Source organism: Falco rusticolus, chromosome 13 (assembly GCF_015220075.1).
Source record: "Falco rusticolus isolate bFalRus1 chromosome 13, bFalRus1.pri, whole genome shotgun sequence".
NCBI classification, from domain to species: domain Eukaryota; kingdom Metazoa; phylum Chordata; class Aves; order Falconiformes; family Falconidae; genus Falco; species Falco rusticolus.
The window spans coordinates 18,683,557-18,702,787 of record NC_051199.1 but is presented as its reverse complement, the minus strand read 5'-3'; the positions used below and the strand labels follow the sequence as shown (position 1 = coordinate 18,702,787).

At 41.8% G+C, this 19,231-nt stretch overlaps 2 protein-coding genes across 8 annotated transcripts in view; one reads left to right on the top strand and one right to left on the bottom strand.

Annotated features, from left to right (window-relative positions):
• Nucleotides 1-871: 871 nt before the first annotated feature.
• On the bottom strand, nucleotides 872-15,199 carry FYTTD1 (forty-two-three domain containing 1). Of its 3 annotated transcripts, none has more exons than XM_037406337.1 (10): nucleotides 15,020-15,199; nucleotides 12,253-12,324; nucleotides 11,673-11,804; nucleotides 8,581-8,726; nucleotides 7,657-7,769; nucleotides 6,734-6,830; nucleotides 5,619-5,680; nucleotides 4,705-4,779; nucleotides 3,773-3,899; nucleotides 872-2,665 (listed from the first exon to the last, which is right to left on the bottom strand). In XM_037406337.1, the coding sequence occupies exons 1-10, from the start codon at nucleotides 15,120-15,122 to the stop codon at nucleotides 2,660-2,662; spliced, it is 933 nt and encodes a 310-aa protein (XP_037262234.1). In that variant the 5' UTR covers nucleotides 15,123-15,199; the 3' UTR covers nucleotides 872-2,659. The 3 variants fall into 3 exon arrangements, with proteins under 3 accessions (XP_037262234.1, XP_037262232.1, XP_037262233.1); XM_037406335.1 differs by having other exon boundaries at nucleotides 872-2,669; nucleotides 15,020-15,198; XM_037406336.1 differs by lacking the exon at nucleotides 12,253-12,324 and having other exon boundaries at nucleotides 872-2,669; nucleotides 15,020-15,196.
• Nucleotides 15,200-15,283: 84 nt separating this feature from the next.
• The window catches only part of RUBCN (rubicon autophagy regulator), a 32,433-nt gene continuing 28,485 nt past the window's right edge, over nucleotides 15,284-19,231 (top strand). For 2 of the 5 annotated variants that reach the window (XM_037406330.1, XM_037406326.1), the window contains exon 1: nucleotides 15,284-15,380. The gene's annotated coding sequence lies outside the window, so the exon portion shown is untranslated. The remainder of the gene's footprint in view (nucleotides 15,381-19,231) is intronic. The other 3 variants (XM_037406327.1, XM_037406328.1, XM_037406329.1) reach the window with 2 other exon arrangements.

Below are 19,231 nucleotides of genomic sequence, written 5' to 3'. Positions count from 1 at the left end.
GCGCCGGCCTGCTGCTCACGCTGCAACTGTAGCGTGTCCGCAGGCTGCCTGAAGCTGGCGAGGGAGAACAAGGGCTGTAGGCACCACCTTACCACTGGTACCTACAGGCTGTAATTTTTTCCTGCACCATCAATGAACAGCAGCACTTGCACTGCTTACCGGAGCCTCCGGCCAGCACCGCGCTCACCGTCGTGACTGTGGCAGCCCGTCAGGGCGTTCCCGCTGATCCTGCAATGCCAGGCAGCGACTTCTTGCTAGCAAGACATGCTCCAGCAACACGAAAACCAGTGCTTGGGCTGAAGATTAAGGGAGCTGGTACTATAATCACGCCAATCCACTAAATTAGACGGTGCTACTGAAAAATAGGTTCATAGCTGACACATTTAAATGCAAGTGAGCTTATACGGTGCTCAATTTTCAGGCTATTAAGCTGGGCAATGAATGCAAGCCCTCTTTGAATTAAATGTTCCAAACAATATACCAAATAGCGGCTTAATAAGAATTGAATAATTAAGAAGCCCTTGAAGGATACCAGAAAATCACATAACCGATGTATCGCCCAGGTGGTTATAACAGGAACAAGACAGTATGAAACTGTAACTTTTTATTAAAAAAAAAAAAGAAAAATTAACAGCTTCAGAATAGATCAAATGTAATAACTTCTCCAAAAAATACCAAAAGGTACAGTGTAAAGCATCTTCTCATTAAATACAAACTAGCATTTTTTGATGCATTGCATCAATGTTTTGCATCTGTGCTGATGCAAAAGATTTTTTTTTGTTGCATCCTGGCACATGGAAAATGTATACACTGAAATAAGGTGACTGACACCACTTTATCTACTCAAATTCTAACAGTGGGACATTTTAAAAAAAAAAAAAATCCTACTAGTAATTAAGAAAAATCTCTTAACACCATTACGTTTAGTTTGTTTCTGCTAAGGTATATCTTTCAACATTAAAAATAAGGGTTTAAGTACTATATAGCATCAGGATGCACTCTGACTTTAAAACTGCTGTACAAACAAAAGCCCTTCTACTGTCAAATGCTCTTCAACGTTGAAGTTCCTGGTAAATGCTAGTTAACTTGGAATTTGAGATAAAAATGCAAGGAAACCACCTCTGTAAGAAGTCAAATGTAAATTCTTCAAGAACAATAAAAGGAATTAAACCTACTTCAAAGACCATAAACATTTCTGGATGCAGCAAGCCAATCAACCTAACTGCACCTAAATCTCATTGCTATAGAACAGTGTTAAGTTCATCAGTTCTTGGTCTGGAAGCAATTCTGAACAGGTGCCTCAGTTTTAGGGATCATAAAAATAGACGCTGAGGATGTTTCAGTTGTTACCATCCTGCAGATTCTGAGGCACAAAACTAAGCTTAAAGCAAGTGACTACATGCTCTTGCTTAATGCCTTACACATACTGGCAAACTGAGGGCTTTTTCCTCCAGCAATGTTCCCTACTTTCAGCCAATTTCAAGATGTCTGACCACTTCTGATGAGCTTCACATCTTTACTCTCTTTGGTATATACAAACAAGTGCCATTAGATTGCCTGCCTCTGGCTATTTCTAAGAGCCAGAGAAAACCCTCTGGGGCAAGGTATGAAAGATAACAATTCTGTCTGGGAGGGTAAGGAACTCTACCATACCACTGACTTCCCTGTAAACTGTTGCATTTATTCCTATGAAATTACTCAAAAATATGAAGTTATTGCATTAAGTTTGTGGAAAAAAACAACTTAAAAAACAAATAGAAAGCAAAAGTTTAAAGAAAAAATAGGAGACAGGCATACCCCATTTGCAGAGGAGGAAGATGAACTTGAGCTAATTGTAATATAAATTACTCTCACACTGCCTGTGCAGTATTCCTCCAATATGATCTAGAAACTTTTAAGGATAAGAGTACAATAGTCCCCATCCCCTTTATATATTTTGGGTCTCAACTAATAGCTTTATTTATGAAAAAGTGAGGATGCAAAACATTAAGTTTTCAAGAAAGGAAAAAAAATTGAACTTCAAAAGCACAAAGAAGTACAACCAATGCTCCCATGAAAAATGCTGCTACATCACTACCAAAGTATTCAGGGACTGAGGCTCTGTGCCAAACTGCAGTCCAAAGGAAAGTTCATAGCCAGTCCCTAAAAAACCCTAAAATGGGGTTTGTAATGAAACAGTTACACAATCTTTACCATAACAGAGGGGTCAAAGAACTGATACTGAGCACTCCTAAATAAAACAAAAAAAAAACCCCAACAAGAAAACCCCAAGCCCAAAACTTTTAAAATTCATGTTTGCAAGATGAACCAAAACCTGTGTTTGTCATCAGCTGGGCCATGTAATCTTTTCCAACCAGGTGATGGTGCCACTCCAGCAGATCAGTTTCCCCACTTTCCCCCCTCAGGGCATCGTATCTTTTACCATTTGAAGTAAAAGTAATAAAGAGAGATAGTTCTGCCACCATTTTAGCAAAAAGTCTAGAGAATTTCAGTGACATATGCTGTGTTCTTTTGCCCACTTTTATCTCAGTTTCTTAGGTAGGTGGGATCAGTGCTCAAGTCCATCTGTCAGGTTAACCCACTGTTACAAAACGGCTTCCTTTGTTCTGCGACAGTGCTGTTCTTTGTTCCTTCAGGATCCCAAAACGTTCGTTCAATGTCATCCCTGTCTGAAAAATAAAGTCTTTTAACCATAAACTTAAAAGATGTTAGGTTAATGTAATCAAGGTAACAGAGACAAGAATAATTTTTTCCTCATTTTATATCATCACTTGAATTCTTAATTGCCTTACTTTGATTTACAAACAAACAAAAAAACCCCAAAAAATGAAGTTTGATTTGATTTCATTATTTCCTGCATCATTTAAAAAATCAGATGGGACTATACATCAAGAGCTAGCATTTCTCAGAATTTGTTAAGAATACATGGTACACAATGTACAATGTCAAAACTGAAAGTCTACTCAAAATATTGTAAGTTGAACTGAGGACGGACTGAAAAAGGGAGCTTTCACTACACTCACTTCCCCCACACAGGTTCTATGCAACTTCAACAAATGCAGCATTCTAACCATGTTAATGCAGGTTGCTTTCCAGTCCATCCAGTTGAGGCACTAGACTCGAATCTAGTCCAAAAGTTCAACTATTTTCACAATACAGTAGCAGACTATTTTTGACATACTGCTTATTCATGGAAGGAACAAATCCGGACTGACACCCTGACCTCATGTAGTTTTCTACAGCTGGTAGTAAGGAGCTGATTATAAGAGAACTCCTTCAATGACAGCACCAAGATTCCTGCACCAAATTGCCTGCCTTCATGAAACTTATGAAAAATTGCTCATCTTTCAAGCCTTTACATCATCACATTTAACTTTTTTTCCTAGATGCATAGCAAAAGTTGCCTTATAAATTCAGCTGTCAGGGTTCCATGCACATTACACAACTGCAAGAAGCTCATCCCTGAATTATACACGGTTGTTGATTCAAGCACAGCAGGAACATCAGAAGGCTTTCAGAAATAGTCAACATTTTACATCCCATTTAAAGCATGTCAGCATGCAGGACATGAAGTAGAAGAACAGGAACAGTGAGTTTAGGTACTTGCTTGAAGTTACATAGCAAGTTAATGGAAGAACCAGAAGTGGAAACAAGAAGTAGACACTAGTTCCCTCTTTCTGTCACTAGTGAGCCTAGGAGGAAAGTGCCTGGCTCACTGGCTTTTATCTGTCTTGGAACTACTTCCACAGTTAAGGAAAGAAACTGCATTTACCTGTTTGCCAACACTATTGATATCAAACTGCAATGGAACCCCTTTAGGAATCTTCTTCTCTTCAGATTGGTCCCTCTTCATCAGAAATGGTGGCACAGGAGTACGAGTTAATCGTAATTTCTGGGAACTGTGAAAGAAGAATATTACAAAGGACACAGTGAATATATGTTTTATGCAATAAAGCCTTAATGCAGATAGCATTATGAATGTTTCATCAAGCCATTTGATCAGGCTGGATGAATAGCTGGAAGGCACAAATTCGAGAAGGTAAAAGTCAAGCAGAACTATAAAGGGTACCATTTGTAATTGTTTTCAGACAGCAAGTGTCCCGGCCGGAAGCCATCTTATCTTTTCTCTCTCCTACTGACAAACGCATCATTTGCGGTTAATTATTCCCACAAATACAAAAAATAACAATTGGTAGTCTTCCTTATAGGTAAAATGCTACTAATGAAAGAGCTACTCAAGAGATTTTTAAAATAAAACACCTCAAGAAACAACAGTACCATCAATTTCCCAAAGACAAATAAAGCAATGCTTTCTTTAATCACAACTCCAGCAATATCTTTATGAATCAGGGAGGAACTATTACCATCACTCATCAACTAGAAGTTCATTCATTTTCATTCAGATAGAGAAGGAAAAGAGCTGCAATACAGTGATTTGGGAAAGGCAGGCAAGATGAAAATCTATCAGCCCACCACTCTTCAACTTTATACACCACAACAAGCCCCCAACTGGGACATGCCTTGTGAAATCCAGCTGTGATGTTAATACAAATATAGCTCGGAAACGGGGCAGGTTTAGAAATCTTCGCAAAAAGCTGTGACCTTCAGATCACCTGAAATACTATCTGCAAGGAACTTACTAAACGGCTCAGAACAGTGATTTCAGTTACTTAAGAACATTTCAGAACTTTTCTGAAAACTCACACTGGGGTTATGATTGCTCCTGGGTTGTCAATAGACACAGTCAGAATCCCTCCACTTGTGGTAGAAGTTCGCCATCTAGTTTGAAAACACAGAAATCACTTACAAAAATGTGGCAGAAGTTTCAATACCTTTAAATGTGTGTCCAAAATGTTGGCTAGTAAAGAATGTACAAGCTTTCAGAATATAGGCCAGTATGAACACCACAAGCAGTCAAACAATCTACAAGAAGCTTGGTTATTGATTCTTGTATTTTTTTACATTATCTAAACCTATTCAGGTCAGTGCTACATCACATGCTGGCAGGGTGTACCAGAACTACAGCACTGGTTGAGATGTTCACTTCTTTAGAACATTCGGTTTCCTTGTCACAGATGGGGCCATAATGGTCCTCACAGCAAACCAGAGGTGGCAGACTGCAGGTCTGTGGCATATGCTGCTAGTAACACAACTCGGCAACTTGTTTGTTAGTAACACAACAGGCTAAGAGCCTAACAGGCACAGAATGATATGGGAAGAATACGTGGGCGGAAAGCCAAGTATCTACCTTGTGGCGTGCCTTGTTTACTTCCAAACTGCTCCATAGGCTTATATATATATATTTATTTTTTTTAAATAAAATAGAAATTACTTCAAGAGCTCAGGAGAACACTGACATTTGAATTTTTTTTCCAGTCTATGCAGTATTCACAAGTGGTAGAGATTAGTCTGATCCTCTGAAGCTACCACCTTCCCCCTCATTCCTGCAAGCATCTTATACAAAGTCCTCCTGGTTAAATCAGAAGATAATTTTCACTGTCACTCAGCTGATGCCTGCAGGGGGGGGAAAACCCCATTCAATTATCATAGCCAGGAAGCCACAGCTAAAACAAGAATCATGAGTAACCAAATTGAAGTTTTCCAAATTAAATACTTACTGACGAGTTCTCTTTACTGTCTGATTATCAAGATCATCTGTTGACTGCACTTGGGCCTGCACCTGAAAACACATCAATACAGACACTGGATTTGAATACTGCTTCAATTCCCATTGTAGCAGCTGGAAATATAGCAGTTAAAAAAACAGAAATTTAAAGCTGTTTGTATGCTCTGCACGAATGGGGCTGTACTTTCAGAGACTTCAAAGATAGCTATACAACTACCTTTGTAAGACATTGGGAAAAAATTACTTTAAGAACACAAAATGATTTAAAAATTGTCAATGACAGTAACTTAACCAATAGATGGAAACATTTTTGAGGACCATGTCAGCAAACATACACTTTACCAAGGTACACCAAAATGTTATCAGGCCAGCAAGAAAAACCAGGCTAGTTCCTAACCTGATGAATGTTAACATATATAATATCCAATACGCTACTAAGCCTCACTACTGTTTTAGAGGACTTTGGTTTTGGTTTTCTCCCTCCTGATCCTGTCCGTAATTCCACAATCCACGTGGATGGAAGACAACAGCTACTTACATTCACAACAATGGCAGACATAGAATGTGGGTACAAATGAAAACTGAGAACACCCCTTATCATGCACTGCACACTCTCTATTCTCTTTATCTTACTCAAAACAACTAAAAAATACTTAGGTAACTAAAATAATAACTTAAATAACTAGAATATATACACACATCCCAAAAAAAGTTTAAAAAAAACCCAAACCACCCCATAATCAGATTCTAAAACACATTTCTGCTCTAACCTTCACCCAAAGGTAACTTTTGCAAGCTGTACAGTGCTTTCCAACATTTACTTTTAAAAGGAAAAATTAATACGTGGCAACTACCGTCAAACATTCTGACAAGATCCATGCCCCTCTGAACAGTCCGGCTACACTGGAACAGGAAGCAAGACTCAATAGGTTACAGTAACTGAAAAGGACAAGTACATTCGCCTAGAAGAACCCGTGCCTATTTCCCAGTCCACCTAAAGTTTCTACTCAGCTCTGATACTCAGAGTTGATTCATTAATATCAGAGTTATAGGTTAGCTTAGAACCTGTGGCACAATTTTGTTGTTGTTTTCAGTGATTTTTATTACCTTCAGGCCCCTTCTGAACAGGAAAGTTGCTTGACGAGTGTCTTTCTGCTGATTTAGTTTGTTTCCAATTCTGGCAAAAGTGGATGGCATGTTATTCCTGTAATATTTATTAAAGTATAGTTATCAAAGGCTCCAAAGATAACATCTTAGAGAGACTATGACAGAAGGCAGGCTAGAGCCCACTACATCCCTAAGGACATCTGCAACGTTGCCTCTTTGAGGCTGAACATTTCAGTTGCAATAAGCTGCTCATCTACTAGGAAAAAATCACATTACTCAAATGGAGAAATCACTTATGTTACTTGGAAGCGTAACACTCGTACTTCACAGGACAGTATGGTCATTAACTCTGCTTTTTACTTCACTCAGTATCCTCCAGCACTTTAAATGTTGCCGATTAAAGTAAAACAAGTCTTGGTATGTATAAAGAAAGTTTGCTTACACTTTCTACAATAGTCACATAGTAAGAATTTTCATCACGGACACCAGTTAAGATGCAGTTTAAAACAGGCATGTTAATTCCAGCACAAATAAAACATGCAATAGCTTCCATGAAACTGAAGATGGCACCAGCTTCTACAAAGGCATTTTATGTAGAAAGTTCAGAAACCCATGGCTTTTATTTCAAAGCTACCAAAATCCAGATTGGCCATTTCCATATAGGCTGCCTACGATTTAAACGAAGGCAGAATACCAGGTGCTCACAAACAGAGTGCTCTACATGGTAATAAATATCTGGCTTTGTATTGAGACCACATTTGTTCTGTGCTTGGCTTCCAAATTTGTAGAACTTCATACACATGATGGTCTTGAATGTGTCACTACTGCTAGTACCTACCATCTTCTCCTGGACTCAGTCCCATCAAATAAGGCTCACTGGAAAGTTGTCAAGAACAGTTCAGAAAGCAGAGTTGGTATTTTACCTTCTATTTAGTGGGGCAGGCCTCCTAAGGGCTGGAGCTTGTTTTCTCTGCATTTCAGATTGTCTCTGCAGGTTTGTTTTCTTTTTCAAAACAGGGTAATTCCTCTGTGCATTCTTAAAAAACAGTAAACATACATAGCATATATGTATACTGTGCACAAACACTTTTCCTTCAATTCCAATTTACAAACTGCATAGAGAATACATTTGGCTTTGCCTACCTTTCACAGTCTAGTATAATTTGAAAATAACTTCTACACTTGCATGAGTTATATATATTCCCCTCCTTTCCAGGCTACCCTCCCCCCCCCCATCCCCCGGCCCCCACCAAAAAACCCCACCAAAAACAAACCCCAAGAGCTTAGCAGTTACTTTTTGGTTATTATATCTCCCTAAACTGACAAAATACATGCTTCACACATCTTTAAAATTATTCTTCACAAATCCAAAAGCAATCCCCATCCTACAATACTGAATGAGATTGAGTAGACAATACACTGGAGGAGTACAGAAGAGGGAGCCTACTGATGGAGTTAAGTATTTTACAAAAGCTTCCATTTTTGTACATGCTTAAGGTCTGGATGCTGGCTGAATCACTGGTTTGTAACGAAGCAATGCAAATACAAGACATCCTAATAAGTGAGCTTTTCTTGTAAAAATACAGTTACTATCTCCATGCTTGCACAGAACACACTTCTGTACTTCAATTTTCATCACTTGCAACCCAATTAAGTGTTAAAACAACTTTCAACCTAGTCATTAACCACCCCTCTAACAAACAAGAACTCAGCTAACACATCCCTAATTTAATAAAAGGCTGTACCAGATGTTTCCATTTTATATTGCAGTAACACTGTGCTGAAGCCATTGTATTTAATTTTTTTTAATCTGTTCTTACATAAACCACTAGAACTGCATTAATTACCTTCTCACTAAGTGGTTGCCTGTTCAGGGGACTAATTCCTTTGTGTGAACCCACTGCTTTCTTGGCTGCCAAGCCGGTTATAACTCCATAAGAACGCTTCTTCCCTGCTATCTTCTTCCTCCGTCCCAAACGATTTTTACCATAACCTGCAACAAGCATGAGAAGTTCAACAATTATTATTCAAAGAAAAAGCTTACTGCTTTAAGATGCTATGCAGGCAATGCAAGTTATTTGGCTGCAGGCTTCAAGCCTTAGAGCAGAACCTATCACTATACTTTTTAAGACAATTTGGTCATTCAGTTATTTTAGCAGGTCTGGCCCAAGCCCTAGCACAACAATAATCAGCTCCTCGTATAGATCACAGTTTTGCTCTAGTTCATTGCATTAATTTCTGCTGCTAACATGTCTACAGGGACAACTTAATTCTGGCATAGAAAACTACCAAAATACTCCAAAATGGAACTTCACCAAGCACTGAATAATACAAAACCAAACCAAAATAAACCCCCAGCTCTCTACCCATTCAGCAAACTTTAAATTACCAGTTTTATTAAAAAAAAGAACAAAAGCAACTTCAAAGCTTATTTATTTAGATCAGTGGTTCCCAAGACATGACTTAAGAAAAAAGAACATAGCAATTGGCCCACACCACCATATTAAACAGCGTATGAATTACATCACATTTAAAGTGTTTTCAATTAGAAGTCGGCATGGCAGTCTGCATGAAATAGAATGGAAAGCAGCCTTTGAATATAAAAGGTTTTTAAGTCTGAGGTCTGTAGTATAAACATCTCAGATCTCCAGTTACAAGGGTCTGGTTAACCCTGTCTGGAGCCACTTAGCCTCACACTATGAATAACAACCATGTTTCAGTTTTACCCCCGAGTATCATCCCCTCTACAACCTCAGACTGCAAGATAAGTTTAAGACTAAGGAGTCAGCGCTATAGCAACAGACACATTAATTTTGACATATCTGACTTCATAGCATCGATAATAAATCTGTGTTTTTTCATGAGGCAGGAGCCACCACATGAAGTACGCTATGGACCAAAACACAGCTTAGATAAATTTGCCATGGAGAAACTGCTATGTACCCACATTTTGTGGGTGGTTAGCAAATAATCTTTTCAAAGAGAAAAGCTGAGAAACAGGGTTACTTAGGCTGAAAGGGACCTTACGAGCTCTGTGGACCAATCTTTGCTCAAAAAAATGACAACTTCAAAGTTAGCTCAGGCTGCACAGGGTTTTGTGCAGTTGCATTCTGTGTATCACCAAGGACAACTTTTATTTAAAGAACCATATTCTTCTCTCTGTTTCTCCCCCCGAATGCTTAAAAGAGTACTAGCTCAAGTTCCTAGCTTCTTTCCAGAGTTTGGCAGCCATTTCTAAAACCGCAAAGAATTGAATTCTGTTGATCATTTGTGGTTTCTGTAGCTGTCCATAAACAACTGAGAATTTGCAACTTATCAGAGTAACTTCAATGGCAACAAAGCAGCAATAAATCTGTTGGTCATAAGCTACTAATAAGCAGAATGCTCAGAATAATTAATCTTCTGCTCAAAAAACAATATAAAAGAGGTTTGCTTTCAACAGCAGAAAATGTGTAGAGTTGTATAGGAAGGAGCAGTTAAAGCTATTCACAATGTTTCAACATGCCGCAAGCCCATTTTACAAAAATTTTTTTGCTTTTTCCTAGAACAAGGGCAAGCAAGGAGGGAGGGTTCCATGGAAGGAAAATAGCTGCCAAGACGGTCGTCTTTAGAGTTTTATATTTGCAGCTCAGTTTTCTCCTAAAACTTTAAATTCTAATACTTCCTTCTTTTGTGCCCTTTAGATCATAAACAATTGCATTTGACAACAGTGGTCATAAATAGAAGCCTACATGTTTGACAATCTACAACTTAAATTCACTTACTCTTCACCTACACCAATATTCTTATACTTGGGCTGACTGATGCACTGTCACCAATTGATGCGCAAGTAACACTGCTATGTTGGCCTGTATAAAAAGCAAAACTCCTCTGAGCCCTGAGCAACAGGACATTCCACTGATCCCCAAAGACATTTACTCTAAGGTGCTAACTACCAGCTGCTGCTACAACAAACACGAAGCAAAACAAAGAATAGAATGGGATCACTGTGAATACACCAGACAGATGTGTATTCATTTTAAATGAATGCTACTAAACAACAAATTGCATGTGTTAACTTAAACACCTAATTAGCTTGTTTTGAAGTAAGCTTTCTGATTAGACAGTACTTTTCTATGTTTTGATCATCCAGTGCCAAAAAGTACTTTTCAAAATTAAATGTAAGCAAAACCAGCCTATACTTCAAAGAGGCGCTGGCCAAGTACTGGACTAAAACCTGTGAATCATTTTAGAATATGACCCTTGTTTATCACAAAAAACCTGATGACAGTTAACTCGGGGAACCTGCAAGTAAAGCTGTTACTGTGCACTTCTCTCGCTCCCTGTCTATATGATTTTTTTCCCCACCCTTTTGTATTCCACTGTAAAAATATTGGCTAAGGCGGCTGACACAGTACTTCCTTTGTGTCCCAAGCTCTTAACAAGAAAAGCCAACGCAGACACTCTGCACTATCCATTTATATATCCCAGAACCAGCATTACAGTCTGTAGAAACAGCTATTTTGGGAAGGCCTACTACGAGAATTCTACCTAGCAAATATAAATATGCTGGATCTTTTGCACAAAGCCCTGAGCTCTGGCAAGGCCTCCCCATTTCCTAATATACAGGCTTTGATATAAGCACTCTTTCTATCCATCTCTGAGAAGGGATAAAGTATCAACACAATTTCTAAAAATAATTTTTTTAAAAAAAATCAGTAAGTAAATTCTTCCTTGACTTAACGTCCCTCAAGCAGCTAAGCTCCTATGTCAGTAACTTTCTCACACTGAACCAGAAACAAAACCAAACATAATTGGATCAAAAAGAATCAAATTATAATCAAAACTACACATAACAATATTTGAAAGACACCTGAACTGACTGTATCAATCCATACATTCCATTAGGTTACATTTCAGCTCAAAAGAGATACTGCACAATCCACATTATGTTTGGCACCTTTCTGCTGTTGGATTCCCCACTTGGAGCCTGGTGTCCTGAACTGTCGAGTTCGATTCTGCTGAAGTCCTCTTTTCATTTTAGGGGAATATTGCTTTCTCTCTTCTTTCTTGTTCAGTTTAATTATATCGTCTGTAAGAATAACAAAAAATGAAGAATTTGACACGCTGCAGATATACTCTAGCTCTGAAGAAAAAACTTTAGCAGCTTAAGAGTCTTGGCAAATAGACCAGTTAACCTTGCAAGGCTAGCACATACAAGTTAAGGTTCCAGAAATACTATCACTATAAAACATCCAGTCCCTGTTAGTCTTACAGCACTTGCTTAATAATACAACGCCCTAGCAAAAGAGAAGCAGTTGCATACATCCAAAAAACCCAAGAGGCTTGAAAGATCATGGCATTCCGCCCAGCATTAAATTTTAAACTGAATGAGTCATTAGTTTTTATACACCATTAAAGAAAAAATAATCCCATCTCACTCCCAGACTTTGCAGATTCCAGACAAAATGCTGGTTCAAGACTTAGCTCTTCCATCCTAAGTTACTTAAGGAAAATCACACAGCAAGAACTCAGCCTACCAGTTATCTTCATATGTTCACCAAGGTTGACATGATAGGAAAAAAGCAAACAAGACTTCTCTCCCCAGGTATCTGCAATCCAAAAAATCATCTTACCTATTGTCCAGGGCAACAATGCTGAACAAATTATTAATCAGCTTAAGAATACACGTAAGGTAATAAGCTGATGAAAAGTGAACAGCAGCAGGTCTGTCAAGTGCAAATCACACCACACCAGTTTGATTTCCTTCACTGACCTGATAGCTGGCTCAGGAGACAAGAGCAAAGCAACAGATGTGTGGCAGGCTTTTATTTGACTGTTAGCTTAATGATCTTAAATCAAAGTGCCAAATTCTGTTTCTTGCATCTAGATCATGACAGCATAACAGATAAAAATGTTATGTTTCAACGGGGAGCTACTACAAACATGTCGACATCCTTTTTTGAGTCAGGGATAGATGGGAACGAGGTTACTGCATTTGAGTTCAAATGGACTCAGATGGCACAGAACAGAGAAAACACCATTTTAACAAAACCCAAACAAAAATCACAGCATTGTTATCCAGTGTTTTGTATAGTGCTGAAGTAATGCTAAGAGAAAATCACCTTACATTGCTGTAAAAATGATTGAATATTCAGAAAAAAATCTATTAGGATAAGGAATACTGATACATGTCACTCAGGGTTTGACTTCTATAGAATCTTCTTTACCAAAGGGATCATCCCTGGAGCAAGGATTACCAAACCATCCTTTTTTATACAACAAAGGAAACCAAAGCCACTTCAAAAGGGTATACAGCTCCAAAATAGCAGTAACTATCACTGCCAACAGCAGCACTCAACCAGGAGCATTATTTGAATGTAGCACCAATAGTAAAGTGATGTTCCACAAAACCTGAGACTTTCAAAACTGTTAGAACAGAATATGTAATTCTGCATAATAGCTGCTCCCATTCCTGTGTACCCATGATACAAACCCACCACTCTAAGACCGCAGTTCCTTGCTTCACAGTTTTATCTGCTCCATCTTAAATCCCATTTTAGCAAGTTAGTTGTTGATGCACACAGGGTTACAAGTTTTTAAACAGAAGAACTTAAGTTTCAGCTATTCTCTTATTTGGGGAAATGAAGGGTATCTGGGACTTTACGCATTTGTTTGCTTCAGTGTGTCTCAGCTTTCTCCTGTCCTGCCCTGAGATCAGAAATCAAACCCACAGTTAGAACAGCTGAATAATCTGGGAACATTATCAAACTGGAAGCTTAGCTTCAGATGAGTTGCACATAACACACCAGCAACAAAGCCAAGCGTATTACTGTATGAGAAAATACTGAATATTAAGATCTAGATTTTTAAGTTTTCCTAGATTAATGTTGTATCAATTTTTTTGATATCACGACAGATGTGGGTCACAACAGCCTCTTAAACAAGGTATCACCACGACAACACAACAGCCCTTTGCAATCTATTAGTCAATGTCCAGAACACATAGTAGTGGCTAATCAAAAGATTAACTTGGCCAAGAAACATTGGAATATACGAAAATACAACTGGCCACTCGGAATCAATAACTCTATTAACCTTGATAACCTTGGAAACAAAGATTCAGTGTGCTACAAATAAAACTAGATTTATATGAATGCTGTAATGCTACTCCACATTCACTCTAAATGTCATTTAACGAGTTATCTCCATTGCCAAAACAAAGAACTCCACCAGATTATTTACTGAAGGAAAAACTGTACAAATCCACAAAGGCTAAACCTACAGCCAACATTCTAGTTCACATTATGACTTTGCTTTTTGAAGTGAATATCCTGATAGTACCCATCTACTACACTCTGGTAGCATCATGGAGCAGCCTTGGAGTGTACAAAACCAGCTGGCTTTTGATTTTTTTCTAAAACTAAACTGGAAGGTGCACTCCAGGAACATACCATAAGTGTCCCCAACTGTTAAGGGAACTCAATGCATAGTCCCAGATCTACTCTGAGATACCTCTTTGAAATTGCACAGATGTCAGTTTCTCAGACACACTCCAGAGACACGGCTCTGCAGATGTGTAACGAGGCTGTGCAATTAACACACAACCAATGGGAGGCCAAGGGAGAGAGGGTTGATTGTCACAGGAAACTATGTGGTAGAGACGACATCACGCTTGATCCGACTGGTAAAGTACTGCAAAAGGGTTACAAAGGAGACTTGCCATTACCGACTTCCAAACCTGAGAAGAAAATAAGGGCAAAGCCAGCCGAGTGGCAACCTCACAACGCCCACCTCTGTAACCAGGAGTGCCAGGCGAGGTCCTGTGACGCTCTCCCGGGAACCACCCAGCAAAAGGCTTGGGCGCCGTGGGCCTGGCTGGTGCCAAATGCACGCAGCGCCCCGGTCTTCAGCCTGCTCCGGACACCCAGAAGGAACAAAGGGGACCCATCCGGCTCCTCCTTAGCCAGGGACGGCGATGCTCCAAGGCCAGGCCCCTGGGAGCCCCGCTGCTCCCGGGGACACAGCCGGGCCTCACCTCCCGTCCCCGCCGCGGCGGGCCCACAGGCCCCGAAGCCAGCTTCTCATCCCGCCCCCCCGCGCTCCAGCTGTGGTAGGCTCCTGCTCCCCCGCACCCCCCGCCCGACTTGGCGCAGGCCGCCTCCCCACGGCCCCCGTTGGTTCCGCCCGCGCCGGGGCCGGCAAAGCCTGTTGGTTCGTTCCGCTCCCCTCGGCCCCAGCGTTTGGTTCAGCCCGCGCCCCTCCACCCGCTCCCCCACAGCGGCGGGCCCGAGGCGCCTTCCTCACCGAGGGACATGTCGATCTTCTCCAGGCTGTCGCTGCTGCCGTTCCGGGCCCCCGCCACAGCCGAGGAGCCCGAAGGCGGCGCCGCAGCCCCGAACCCGCTCATGGCTGCCCGCAGGACCACCGCCGCCTCCCCTCGCCGCCTCCCCTCACCGCCTCGGCCGGCGGGCTGCACGCATGCGCAGGGCGCGGACGCGCAGGCGCCTCAGCCCGCCCCGCCCCCCGGCGCGGCCAGCTGGTGCATGCGCAGTAGCCCCCGCCAGCCCCGGCGGCGGGCGCCTGCGCCGAGCGGCGCCGCTTCCCCTCTTCCATCCCCGCCCGCTCGGGGCCTGGCGCGCCGCCCCCTGTCGGCCGGGAGGAGCAGGTACAGCGGGCCGGGAGGGGTCGGGGAGGGGGGAGTCGCGGCCCTGTGCCCCTGCGTCGCCTTAGGAGCCAGCGGCTGCCCGGGGTCAGTCCTGCCCGCTCCCCTCACAGCCTGGGCCGGGGGGCGGCCCCGAACCCGGCGGGCTGCAGTGGCGGGGCGCCCAGGTAACCGGCTGGGTCCTGGCGGCCCGGCCGCCCGGAGGCCGCCTGCGGGAGGGCTTCCCTGGGGACAGCGGGCGTCCCCGGGGGACGAGGGCCCCCTGCCCCAGCGGCCTGGGGTGCCAGGGGCCTGGGAAGCGCGGCTGCTGGTGCAGGGGGCGGGGCGGCGCTGCTGCAGGGCCGGTGGAGCGCTGAAGTGGTGCAGGGTCGAGCTGAACGCCGGGTGCGTTGTCCTGGGACCCCAGTGCGGTTAAGAGAAATAGCCTGTTCTGTGAACAGGAACACCAAGCTATCCTGGTTTCTAGAATTGTGCCCAAACGTCAATCATCAGGGTTCAAACCAGGTTCCTACTTCAAAATACCACATAAAGTTTAAAATTACTACTTAAAAACAGAACAGTATGACTACTGACATTTTGTCTTCTTTGGGTTCTTTTCAGAATTGTCATCTCCAGTTTTTGGTCAGAATCACATGATTCAGAAATTCAGAAGAGAAATTATTAACAACTTGTTCTTTGAACAAGGAACCTATTGAAGTCTGTCCCCCCCACATCCTTCCCCCGTATATTTGCGTTCCTTGGAGCTGTGCGTATGGTTGGCGGGTCAGCGGTGCACACATACCTCATGGTCAGCTAGCTGCTGCTAAAGGAGTTGCAACAGGGCTGGGATCTACCTCTTTCTTACACAGTGGCACTTAATTTGGCACTTTATTTAAGAGATGGTAATTACCTTTGAGGTCTCTACATCTTGCTCAGAGTTGGCTGAAGTTGGTCACTGAATTCCAGAGATAGTAAAGGAAGGAGCAGATGGCCAAACAACATGATTGCAGAGGCTGGACTTCCTTCAGAAACCAAGCAGCAAATGCTGAAAGGAAAATCTGTAGCAATTTTCCCCACTCCTGATGTGTCAGTGGCATTACTGTCCACAGCTCCCTGACTTTTCTCTGGGAGCTGTGCTGAGGCTGCCATTCAAAAGTTGACTTCTGTCACCCTTGGCTTTCAGTAGGCATTGCAACATAACCGAAGTATAGCTTGGTTTAGGGTTTGGCTGACCCCCTCCAGAGAGCGGGAGCTGTGTACTGAGACTCCAGGGAATATGTTGTGAACACCCTTGGGCAGGAATAAATATTTCCATATGCATGACCTTACACACAACTCCTTGCAGTAGGAACACTCCCACATTTCATTAACTGCCCACATATTCCATATGCTCATTTGCTAAAATAAATACTCTGTGGCAGATGCGATATCCTAAGTACCCAACGCACAACCAACTCCTCGCATGCGTAACTCACGGCAACAGTTCTGTCATCCTGTGCTGGGGGGGCACCTGCACTGAAATACCATACAGGGCTTTGCCCCTTAACTGCAGAGTTGGAGTTTTTTTCTGGGAGTATTATCATGGAAGCTAAGAATGAGAGGAGGGAGTTGAGGCTTTCTGGCCTCTGCTCTGTCCTGTACTACAGACTGTTGACAAGGCCTTGTTGTCTCCATTGACAGTCTTTATGCATCTCTTCCCTTTTAAAATAACACCAGTAACATGCTTCTGGATGGTCTTCTCGATGTTCTCTTCTAGAAGAGAAAGGCTCTGTTACTGTCATAGGACATCTTCAGCTAATGGTTTTCCCTTCAAGTAAGAGAAGCTCATGGGTACGTTGCTGGAGGCTGAGAGTTCCACCGTGTTTTCTTCTCTGTGTTCTCCATATGTAGCATAAGTAAGACATGGAGTCTTGAAGCCACAGTTCTGGTAATTTACACATTTTCCTCCAGATGACAAGTGGGATTTGATGACAAGTGGGATTTGATGACAAGTGACTGATGACAAGTAGGACTTGAGGTTCTTAAAAGTCAGGCTACATTTTTAAAGTAAAGATGCTATTGCCAGATTACCAGTAAATACAAATAACAGAGGTATCAAAAGATGTATTTTTAAAAAAATATTAAATCAATTTCTTGTGATGCTATAGGGTGCAGCTCCATCTGGTGACTGTGTCACACTGATAAACAAATGCTCTGTTTACCTAAAACAAATCTTCTAACTGGAAAGGTGACAGATGCTGCCTGCCCTCATGACAGGTGGAAATCAGCTTGTATTTGTTATCCAAACAGGACGCCAGCTGTCTGCTGCTCAGCACAACAGAAAACCAGACAAAAGTTCTGATCCTGAGGAGTATTTTTACTCTGTCTTCAAAATGGCTGAAATGCCATGGGGATCTTAAAGGCAACCATGCAAACATCAACTCCTGGTTTTTTGTCTGGCTCTCAGGATTGTGTCAGCATCTAGCCAAGTGACAAAGCTTCCATGTGGCATTGACAGTTACAAAGAACTAGTACTTCAACTGTATAAAGTAGGGTATGACTACAGCCCTGCAGAGTTTGTATCCACTGTAGGAAGACAGTGTGTCTACAGTTGTCCACAAGCTGTAGTAATTCTGGCGGCTGGTTCTTTCCTGGGCCTTTCCTAGACTTCCTGAGCACCAGTTGTCTCCTCAAAAAAATGAGACCTCACGGTTTGGCTGCCCAGTAGCCCCTGTTGTTACGGTGCATTGGGGATGAATTGCAGACTAGATGTTACCTGCCGAACATCCTAGGTGAAATTCCTAGGAGGAGCTGTTAAAATTACCCAGCAGAAACCACACCCAAAGAATCAGGTACTAAATGCACTTAGAAACCAGAGAGGACCATGTCATACAAGCTATATGTTGTGAGCTGTGGAATATCACACCGGCATTGATCCCAGAAACAGGTGAGCTGTTCCAGTGCATCTTCCAAAGGAGGTCTCTGCTTCCCTAGGGGTACAGGCACTCCCTTCTATTAAAAATAGCTTCTCATTCCTAAAATGAAATTGTCTGACATCTACCAATAACTTCCAATTCTGCCTTCTCTGTGAGGTATTTTAACGAGTAAAGAAATTACATGGAGTTGATAACTGACTTTATGTCACCCAAATCTTCCCCAAACAGCAATCAGGTCTGCGAGATTCCAAATTCTGCTACTGTTCAGCAAGAGGATACATACTGCTTTCATACACTTGCAATTGTTGACCTCTGTTGGTACTCCTCAGATTTTACACTGGAGGATTATCTCCTAAATTTAGTTCTAGTGCAGTCCCAGAAGCTAACACATCTGTGTGTGGCTATAGGCTCTGTGTGATAAGGCTTTTTTTTGATGGAATGATTTTTTATATGCTCTCTGAATTGACAAGGGCATTGATGTAGTTAAGTAAACAGTGTCTATAAGTAACATATACAAAACAACATAATGAAGCAGGGGAAAAGAAGAGATTTTTCTGAAGAAATTTTTTTAAATTACTGTTAAGCAACATCCAGGCTATTTCTGACTTATGGAACTAGAAGAATCTTATAATTCCTGATTTAGGAGCTAAATTAGATCATCAGCTTCATCTACATGCGCCATACCACCAGATGTGATTGTATAATGATAATCACAGTAGTCTTGATGGCTTTACCTTCTCCAGTATTTTTACTGCGAGAATTAATGTGTAGTCAGACGGCTTACATATGCCACGTACAGCCAGTGTTTCCAACCCATGCAGTCAGCGCAGTAGGTTCAATGTAAGAAAATTTCTGCCTGACTGACAACCACACTGGAAGTTGTTCCACACTTGTATACAGTTACTATGTATGGGGAGTCCTAGTCTAATTGCCTTCTGAAAAACATTTTGTTGTTATTAT